The sequence below is a fragment of the Anser brachyrhynchus genome (assembly GCF_964034855.1).
Source record: "Anser brachyrhynchus genome assembly, chromosome: 6".
Taxonomy (NCBI): Eukaryota; Metazoa; Chordata; class Aves; order Anseriformes; family Anatidae; genus Anser; species Anser brachyrhynchus.
In genome coordinates this window covers 7,178,001-7,188,420 of record NC_137700.1, presented here as the reverse complement: position 1 = coordinate 7,188,420, position 10,420 = coordinate 7,178,001, and the positions used below count along the sequence as shown (strand labels likewise).

At 42.1% G+C, this 10,420-nt stretch overlaps 1 protein-coding gene across 1 annotated transcript; it reads right to left on the bottom strand.

Annotated features, from left to right (window-relative positions):
- Nucleotides 1-3,253: 3,253 nt before the first annotated feature.
- Nucleotides 3,254-7,944, bottom strand: EIF3F (eukaryotic translation initiation factor 3 subunit F). The gene is made up of 8 exons (XM_080598064.1): nucleotides 7,631-7,944; nucleotides 7,481-7,551; nucleotides 7,312-7,391; nucleotides 6,094-6,231; nucleotides 4,970-5,061; nucleotides 4,640-4,776; nucleotides 4,391-4,504; nucleotides 3,254-3,644 (listed from the first exon to the last, which is right to left on the bottom strand). The coding sequence occupies exons 1-8, from the start codon at nucleotides 7,902-7,904 to the stop codon at nucleotides 3,567-3,569; spliced, it is 984 nt and encodes a 327-aa protein (XP_080454190.1). The 5' UTR covers nucleotides 7,905-7,944; the 3' UTR covers nucleotides 3,254-3,566.
- Nucleotides 7,945-10,420: the final 2,476 nt, after the last annotated feature.

Below are 10,420 nucleotides of genomic sequence, written 5' to 3'. Positions count from 1 at the left end.
GCAAGTGACAGCAGTGAAAGGATTAGGGTGGTGCTCAGCCATTGCAGATGACAGACACCAAGAGGCAAACAAGGAATTTCTAACAGGGAAGTACTAATATATTCTTATATCCATTGATCTATACACTGATACAGGTATGGTCTTTACCAACAAGAAAGACTGAAATTAAGTTTAAAATGAGCAGGTAAGTGAACAAAGCATAAACGGCAGGAGAAGAGAGGAGATGCAGCTTAATATGTTTAGTGTAGCAAAATGAAGACTGCTGCATGATGACTATCTATAACAGATGATGTATAAATACCAGGAAGAATATGAAGTGGAATTTAATAAGGACAAAGGGTATTTAGGTGTATTTAAAACAGATTTTAAGGTATGATTGGTCAAAACAGGAAAGAACCGAATTCATGATTCAGGAAACTCCCTCTAAAGTAAAGCTAGTGGATACAGAGAACCAGAGAACATGGCGACAGTGAAGTAGTGGCTGTTAAACATACCACAACTAGCAACACAAACTTCTCTATTCGGAGAAATGTATTGTATTAACCTTTTTCTTCCATCACATGAATTTACGATGTCAGACTGTAATGCTTTTTAGTTTAGCCAGCACAATGCAGTTCGCAAGGACTTACTTTAGATCTTAGTCTAATCCTACAGTCATCATTACTACAACTGTTTTGTGCATCATCAATCCTAAGTACTTTACAGATGTCATAGGAAACCTGACTGTTGCATACTGCCTATCCACAAACTTCTCATGAAGAATCATCCAATTATCATCTGCAAGCCTTGCAGCACAACAGAGCACACAAGGAAGCTAATTACCATCATGCATCTGCAATTCCCATTGTGGTATACAACTTTTGTTTCTACTGCTGTAACTGTAATCATTTAAGAAATATCGTGGTTTTAATAAGGCATTTCTATTAGAGTTCATCCAGCAAATACTGATTTTGGTAAGCAACACAGAGTACCTTCATGTGCTTGTGGATTTTACATTCACTTGCTCAAAGACGCAAACAAGCACAGGCTTATACTAAGATGTCAGAAAAAAAGTATGTCTGTATGCTAATTAAACTGCAAGTTATCAGAGGTTACCACGCTCACTGAAAAGACAATAAATAATTAACAATAAAAATAAAAAATAAAAATAAAAAATATTAACAATAGCTTTGTCAAAGCTATTTGGAGCAATGCATCCTAAACAGAAAAGGAAAAAATCCCCCTAATAGATCCAAGAACTCAGTAATTTACAAATAATAGAGCTTGAAATCCTTGATGATTCTTGACTCCCAAGCTTTTTCCACCAGATTACTTATGCAATTTCAGGTTTTCAGATATGAAATTCCCTACGGTGGAGCAACAGAAGACCTTTAGGATTTCCTGCCTAGATTTTCAAACTTCGGAGAAGGCAATGCCTCTTTCTTCAGCTTCCTAAGTAATAATGACGCAGCACAGGATTTACAATCAAGCAAAATGATGCATTACAATGTGCTTGCAGTGTCGTCCTTCACAAGAGTGGCCACTGAAATTTGAAAATTCTGCACTCAAAGCAAGGTTCACAATACACCACTCACCCAGTAACAGAATGGATGGAATCAAATGTAGCATTTTTAAGATGGCAACTGCTTTTCTGCTCCAATTCTATGTATTTGTTGCTGTGATGTCTAGCATACAACTGAACATACAGATTGTGGGCTCTTCTGACACCCCTGCTTTGCAGTGCATCATTCCACACAGGAAGACACAGCTTCAGTCCTTTGTAATGCATCATCATTCATCTTCAGGTACATGTACGGACTGTGGCAAATTCCACAATACCTTTTCTATAGTAATGATCACAAATTGATCTTTCTTCTCAGAAGTTTGCATTTTGTCCACAGCTGCTGACTAAATAGAATAGCCACTCAACGTGAAAACTTTCAACTCTGAATCTTTCTTCTTACATGTTAATTTTCCTAACAGAGAATGACAAGAATTTACTACAAAGGGGAGAGATCAGAGAAATAATATGCTGTTTTTCCTCTGCTTATTGCAATAGTTATGAAAGACCTATCCAGCTTTGCTGCTCATTCTTTTCCTCCATCTATTTCAAGGCTTATTTTAAAAAGAACACTGTGACCTGAAAAATGTGTTTAAGTGGCCAAAGATTGAATATTAAGTTTAAAGAAGAGAAGGGGAAAAAAACATTAGTGAGACTAGTAAAAATGAGGCAAGTTTTAACACATTTAATGCTCACTTTGAAAAGAGGTGAAATCTTTGCTATGCTTTCAGTTTTCAGGTGCCTTGCCCTTGCAATTAGATCTTAGAATTTAGCACTGAACCACTCAGGGAATTCCCCAGATAGGAACTAGAACAGAATTTATAGATTTTGAATGGGTTTCTCACTCTTCAATTAATGTGGCAAATTTTGCACAAAGGTATTTGAGGTGAACACTGGCTTTGCAGGCTTCTCTATGATGTTTCTAATTCATTTCTCAAAAAAAAAAAAGTGTGCAAATGCATCAGAAATAGTCATTAGTACATAAGCATGAACAGTTATGTTGTAGAAGAGGGGTACTTCTACTGTATTAGGTGAATCCACTGCAATACAGCTGAACAGACTACCAACGGTAATGTATTAGCTGAAATTGTAAAAAGTTACAATTCAGAATGGCTTTCCTTCTGCTAAAATTAATTCCAGGTGAAATAGGTTCAGGGGAAAAATAGGAAGTTTCTGACCCAGCACTACAGGATCAGGGAACAGGGAATTCCTATTTGATGACATCCAATTTTTAATCTCAGAAATTCACTGAAGTATATTGCTGGGCTTCTCTTTCGCGAACAAGGAAACTCCAGTAGCAATGGTTTGTAGGGTTTTCTAGCCCTGTGAACTTAGTTGCTAGTTTAAGTCTCTGAACCCCTACTTTATTACACTTTATTTCCTTTCCCGAAGGATCAAATATGCATAGAAATAACAGAACAATGTAAACTGAATTTGGTGTCTTATACCCCATCACTGAAGGCCGTATACACAGCACTATTTATAAGCCAGTGACTGTTCTGTAGTCCCTCTGGAAAAGTATATCATGTGCAGTGCAAGACACCTCCCTGTGTGCTTTATTAGTTAGGGGGAAAACACAAGAAAGCTGCAGAATTTGAGATGACTTGCATCCACTCTAGTTTGCATTCCTGATACCATGTTATCCCCTCCTTCCTCTGAAAGGGGATTCATTATACAAAAAAATGAGAGCATTTTTTTTCTGGACAGAAGGTATTCTTGCCAATAAAATTGAACTTTTATTTCAAATTCTTACAATAAAGCTGTATTTTGTAATACAAGTAAATAAACCCAGAAGACAAGAGATTCACTTATTCCATTTTAAGATAGCGGGTTCATCCAATCTGCATGAGTTCCCATTCATTACCTGCACTGTGTTAGGGATTTTTCAGGGAAGTAGAAATAAAGATGTAAACCAAGTCATCTAGGTAATTAAGTTATGGTCCAAAGCAATTTGTACCATCACAGAAGTGGTAATCTGCTCATTCTTGATGCTTTTTGAAGGAAGGGTCGAGTGGCAGAAGTTTCTTTATAAACTCAGAAGTTTTTCATTGAGAGCAATCTGTGACTGTGTGAGGTTTGCCAAGTAGGTTACCATCAGCAGGTCCTGAGAGGAAGGGAAAGAAAATCTTTGTTAATATTTCTGATCATTGCTTATAGCCTATTATGGAGATGTGAATTTTTAACAGCTGTAAAGCAGTGTAAAATCAGCTACTGGAACTATAGCTGTCTTGAATGTCCTGCCCTGAGGAATGCTTCCCTCACAGAAAGGTTTTGGTATTCCTGGAACATGAGACACTACTTGTGAAAGTTTAACTTTGAGTTAACCAGGCGAGTCAAAGGGTATAAGCAAAATTAAAAATTATTTCTGGTCTTGCAGACTATGGGTGGACAACAGATTCAGAAACTTAGCCTTCTAAAAATCTGACAGAAATGAGGTAGTGCACTAAAACCTTGCTCATGCTCTAAGTGTCATGTAATGAGACAAGAACTTCAGCTCAGGCAAAGAAAGGTGGCAAATCAACAATTATCCTTGAAATCTATAATGCATTAAGCTTGGTAATTCATATTTTCCTGCCACTCTAAAAAAACAATCAGAGCTGCCTTTCAGATTACTTGCATAATTCGTAAGTGCTTTTAACTGAAAATGAGAGAATTAATTTGTCTTTAAATTATGATGAGCTCCTTTATCCAGCTTCAGCTTTTAAAACATCAAATTAGAGACGAGAAAGGGCTGTATTTTCTATGAACATGTTGGTATGAAAGAGTAGTTTTGATCATAGACAAATTTGTGTCTGTAGGACAGATTTTCAAAATTACTGGCAATACAAAAAAATAAGACAACGAACTTACATTAATGTTGCTGTTCAACATTGTCTCAAAGTCTTCTGGTGAAATCTTTGGCACCTGGTTAATAAGATCCATCAGGAAACGCCCAACGGTGTTGTCAGCAGCCGCTTTGCCGGACTATGCATAAGAAACATACTTAGCATGAGTAAAACTCTGTGAGTTTATGATCCAGAAAGAAAACATACAAAAAGAAAAGAATGTGTGTAATCTTATATCAAACTTATCTGCTGTCTCATTAATAGTTAGCCTTACCAGTACATCCTCTGCATACTGCAGCACCATAGTCAGGGTATCCTGAATCCTGGCCGAGGCTGACCCCACCTGTTGTAAGTCACTGGACAAGCCAATCACTCGATTAGGGCTGAAACAAGTCTTCATGATAAGATCCACTGAAAGCAAAAGAAGGATCAGAAAACTGAACGCCATAGAGGACAACTTAAATCCTTAACCTGTTGAAAAATTTCAGATGTCTCAGCAAGACAGTTTAATTCCCTGTAGAATGGCAGTTTTATCAGAATTAAAAAAAATATTTGAACAGTGTCACGACAATGGTTAGAACCAAAATACGAAGAAAACATTCACCTCCTATCCGCTCTGTATCATAATAAACATACTTCACTGTTAGAGGTGTGAACATCACGCCCATAGTTTTACCAGGGACTCCCATCGGGGCACTAGGGGAAAAGAAAAAGTTTTCAGTATTGACATATAAAAGAAAGGAAATAATACATTTCCATCTCAGTGATCTTTATTAGCACTGATGTCTGAGCAAGTGTCGGTTTCTCATTCTCACTAAAATCAGCAATATAAAGACCCAGAATGAGTGAGGACAGAAAATCAATACAGGCATATTATTAACTACTCATTTTCATTTAAGAATATTCCTAGCTGGTCTGGCATTTGTTGATACGGCAACATGAAGTGTTAAGTACTATCTTAGCCACAGGTTCATCTGGCTTGTAGAGCGCTTATTTTTCCTATCCTGGAATACTCCATGCTCTTTGAGAAACCACTTAAGAGACAAACAAAAATAGGACAAAAATTCAAGAACAAAGCCATCTATTATTATTGAGAATATGTGAATATTTATGCTTTCAGTATGGAAGACGTCATGGAACAGCTTCCTTTTTGAAGATGCACAGGCAGGAAGCAGAATGATTTCTGCTACAAGGAAGGCTGGGGTTTTCTTTTGGAAGGAGGAGAGTTCTTCAACAAGTATGGAGAAGAACAGCGAGGTGGAATAGTTTAATTTCTTAGAATCTAATCTCTATTATCAGTTGATAATTGAAAATGGAAGGGGATGAGGGGAATAAAGACTCATCAATAAGATGCTCTTTCAATCATGTTCTGAGTGCACTAGAAGGCTCAGTGAGTAAAGACTAGCATTCAGAGAGTATTATGGAAGTTAATTACATTAACATTAATGCTAGCTATATGAATTCTGTGAAGCGCCATGAATATGTTCAGAACACTGTTAATACACAGTTCTCCACCCACAACGAGGAATCACCTTATGAAAGGTTAAGTCTTTCAACGTATATACAGTGGTCAAGACATTTCAACGGGAAGAAAGCTATGATCTCTGGCTCAGTTACGGTTCAGCTACTGCACAATATTGTCCAAAATAGGACACTGCAGCCCACTACATTTCCCGTTATCCTCATATGGTCTTTCTTGGTAATTCAGACAGCCCCTTCCCAGAGTACCTGACATAGGCTTTAATGCTCATGCGTGAATTCTGAAGACTTGTGTCCACAGTCAGGTGGATTGGATTGTGCGCTTCCCGGCTGTAATACTCGTGGATCAGGACAGAGTGTTCTGTGATGTCGTGACCTGTTGCATACCTTCAAACAAGCAAATATTGAAGAACCATTCTTCTAACATTTAAGTGCCCAGCATTTGGTATTTAACAGCTTTGTATCCTAAAAGCCTAATTTCCAAACACTGAGCTGCAGAGTATAGTAGATACAAATGTTTTAACTACGGAATTTGTAACTTTATGGCCAGCTGTCCTAGAATTGTAGGATTCAGGCTGAGCGCACACATGCCCAAAATGTGCAAAGGGCCATTGTAGTACCATCCACAAGGAGTCCAGTTGCCATCAGACACTAAGAGTCAGTTATTGGTCACAATGCTCTGGACCAAATCTTTCCTTGCAAACAAGAAGCATGCCAAGCAAATTTGGACCACCCAAGTAGATATTAAACAAATCACACATCTCTGTTCAGGAGGCAAGGCTTGTTAATCTAGCTCCTTCAGCTGCTGTGCAATTAGCTTCCCACATACACAAGAAAACTCCTGTCATTAGAAGTGCACTTTGCCATGCCACTGAGGATTGTTGCTGAGAAAGGTAGGAATTCTGTGCTTGCAGGATTTTGCTCCACAGGACCAGGATTAAACTATTTTGTAGCATCAGAGAAGCCATGAAAAGACTAACGAAGCTATCCACAGACACACACAGGTTCTGTTCCTATTACACTCTACTGATCTTGCTTGGAATCACCAAGTACTTCCACCTTTTCTCCGAGAGCATCCACGTGCTCAAGGTAACATCACTCACTCCTCATGAGGCCTTTGAAGCTAAACTTCAAGCTACTCTTTTATGTTCTCCCTCCCTTCATTCTAACCAGTCATCTCCCATGGTACAGGTTGCATTACAAGTGGCTAGGCTCTAGCAGATCCACACAAGCATTCTCTCGCTCACTTTTGCGATGCTTTTTCTAGACCTAAGCAAAACCAAACCCTCCAAGACTCCAGTTGCGTGTCTTTCTATTCTAAGTTACAGCACTTTTACAGCTGGCTGTTTAATGAGAGCTGCAAGACCTTACTATCACGAGCATAGGTGCTTCTGCTTCTCAGCCTATGACGAGGAATGATGTATTTTGTGTGCTGTTGGGGTCCCACACAACTCTCACAGAACTTACCAGCCCAGGATGATCTCGCTGGGCGAGACCTTCTTGTGCAGCTCGTACATGTTTTTGGCGAACTCCATATCAACCGCCACCTGCAAAGCAGGACACAACCAAGTCTGCCGGCTGCGGGAATGTGGAGGGCACTGGGGCGGCACCGCCCGGCGCCGCCGCCCCACCGTACCTCATCCTCAGACTCGTTGTGCGGCACGGAGAAGCAGTTGGTGACCTCCACCGAGTGCTTGTCCACGGTCCCTGCGGGGAGAGCAGCGCGGTTAACGGGGACTGAGGGGATCCGCGGCGGCCCTCCCGCCCTCCCTCCCCCGGCCCTCACCCAGCAGCGTGCCGATGACCCGCGCCGCGCCCTCGTTGCGCCGCTCGAAGCTGTCCACGATGGAGGCGAGCACCACCGGGTGCAGCCGCACCACGCGGCCGCCGGGGAAGGGGCCCGAGAGCGCGGCGGACAGCGGCGGGGCAGGCTGCGGTGCCAGTGCCGGCGGGGCGGCGGCGGGGGGGGGCGCTGCCGCTGTAGGGGGTGCCGCTGGCGGGGTGGGAGCTGGGGGTGCAGCGGAAGGCGCCGCAACCACAGGGGGAGCCGGAGCCGCCATTTTGCGAAAGAGAGAGGGTAGGAGGGTCAACGGCGATAATGATTGGCTGAGCGGGATGCCTGTCACGAAGTGCTGTGTTTCTATTGGGGAAAGGGGTGCGCTAAGGACCGCCTGGCAGCCGTCAGCCAATCTGCGGGGAGAGGTGAGGGTTGGTGCTCCGATTGAGGAGGAGCACGCTGCTGCGGCTGGAGCTTAACCTTGGTCCCGCCCTCTCGGCGCCAGAAGCTTCCTTGATTGGGCCTTCGCGCGCACCGCCTCCGTGTCCCTCAGCTCTCTCATTGGGTGGCGGCGCTCTTAACGCCTGTCCGTCAGGCTAAGCAGCCCGGCCGGCGCTGCGCGAGTGTGCAGTGGCTGCTGGAGGGGGGGGGGGGGGGGCCGCCATCACACCACCACTTCACCTTTCCAGTCGTTACCCTAAGGCTGAGCTTGGCGCGTGTTCGTGTGCTCGGCCTAGTTCAAAGCTTTCCCCCCACAGCTTCCAACGTCACTTTGGCAAACTTTTGAGAACAGCAGGTGCCTGCAACGTTTGCTTTTTGCCTCTAGCAGTTCTTTTACTTGAGGGTGTTGGTGCTCCTGCACACGTACGGGAGCGCAGAAGGAGCCAGTGGTCTCGCCCCTAAATAAAACGTTCAGTTGGGTGAAGCTGTGCTAGCCAAAAACTGCATCAGTTCTCTGGTACTGGTTCATCAGGTGGGGGTTTGAATAACCGAGAATGTTTCCAGGGAGCTCTTTTCCAGGTGCTGCAGACAGGAGAGTGCAGTGGTGGTTACCGCACCTATACTCTTCAGCCCTGGGCTCCTGAGGTGCTGCTCCCTGGGTTACCTTTTCAAGTCCTATCCACATCACAAACGACTTGGGCACGACTGGGTCTTCCCAATTTCAGCTTGCTTCATTAGCTGGGGGATGAATGCCATCAAATGATAAGCAGCTTCAACCTGATCACTGAAGCATATCGAGAGCAGCTGAATAAAAAGAAAATACTTTCTACCCATGTGCTAGCAATTTGTGGAACACCTGTCAAAGCCACAAAGTAGACTAAATGCTTGGGAACACGAGCAGTTTTTATCTTTTCCTAAAAGTGCATTCCATAGTGTGTGCACCTGTAAAAACTGGATCTCCTGTTAGGCTTTCGCTGTGCACCCTTCATTTCCTATAGGTGTGTCCAGGTCAAATTGCATAAGGTTTTAAAACGTTTCTGCTCCAGGAGCTTTGGTGCGTCGTTGAGAAGTTTAATGTGTGAGGCGTGCTTGTTAGAAAGCAGCTGTTTGATCTCATTTTGTTTGCATGAAACTAAGCCTCAGTGCTTAATTTTGCATAGTCAGCAGAGAGTTCATGTGAAGTAAGCAAGCTCTTTAACATCTGCCCATTATATCTTCACATTGCCACCTTTAAAATTGGGCAACTTAATACATACCTGCAGCTGTGCTTTGAAACTGGCAACTGGGACACTCTTCTTTTAATATGTTGGCATCAACCTGCTGGATAGCGTGCCAGAGAGTGTGTAGTGAGCAAGGATGGGTAGCCTTTACCTCAAAAGTCAAAGATCTGTGGTCATGCAGAGCCTGCTTTGTACAAAGCTTGCATAAATCTTTCTATCTAAGGATAAGAAAATCAATCATGTGAGAGTGCTTGGGGCAAAGGTGTCCAAGCTACAAAACCATTTTTCTTTGCTGAGTGACTGGTGAAAAATAGAGACCTTCATAATTAATATTGTTCTGCAGATGATCAGTTTACAGTTTGAGGGCAGTGATGCATATTTGTGGTGCCAGTTGTTGAAAACCATGTGTCCATCTCTGTGAGGCAATTAAGATTTTTGTATACCACCCCATTACTATGAAATCTGTCTGTCTGGAGGAGAACAGAAGACACATTGTCACATGAAAGCGGATCAGTGTGATAACACAGGGCCTTCTGATTTTCCATTTTTCCTTGCTTGGTTTCCCTGCATCTGATTTTGACAATTAATATAATTAACCTTCTGTCTAGCTTTTGAATGATTTCACAGTCCTCATGTGTAACTGAGTCATGATTATTGCATATGCTGTCACGTCAGCTGCATTTTCACAGATGATATGTAATTTCTATATCAGTGGCTATCTTGCTTGTATTACTGGAAGCGGCAGCATCTCTTGCACCAAAGAAAAAAAAATCCTATACTGTGTTACAGGTAAAATAAAATATTTACAATTTATTTGATTTCTCATTTTCAGGGCATAGTTTTATCTGGTTAGCTTTGTAGGATTAGATATGATGCTTTTATTCCGTTATTAAAAGAATATTTTTCTGTTGTGTCTAAGAAGGAGTGTCTGTTAGGAGAGCCTTTCTGTTATTTCTGCCAAGAGAGAAGTCTGTCACTGAGCTTGACATACATTTCATGTAATCATTCTTATTTTGGAAAAAAAATATCAAATCTCATTTTCTGAATCACTTTGGGGTCGAAGGAGGGAGGTCAGTTTTCCTGCTTGGGATTTCAAGTCTGTGTCTCCATCCTTTGCTGTGCTCACAGAGCTCCCTCT

Bases quoted from the DNA above. Each gene is read 5' to 3' on its own strand.
- EIF3F (XM_080598064.1), bottom strand. From the start codon at position 7,904: ATGGCGGCTCCGGCTCCCCCTGTGGTTGCGGCGCCTTCCGCTGCACCC. The intron at 5,062-6,093 runs GTACTCTGGGAA...CTTTTCCCCTAG, and splicing joins AGCATTAAAGCCTATGTCAG to TGCCCCGATGGGAGTCCCTG. The intron at 4,505-4,639 runs GTAAGGCTAACT...TCTTATGCATAG, and splicing joins AGTATGCAGAGGATGTACTG to TCCGGCAAAGCGGCTGCTGA.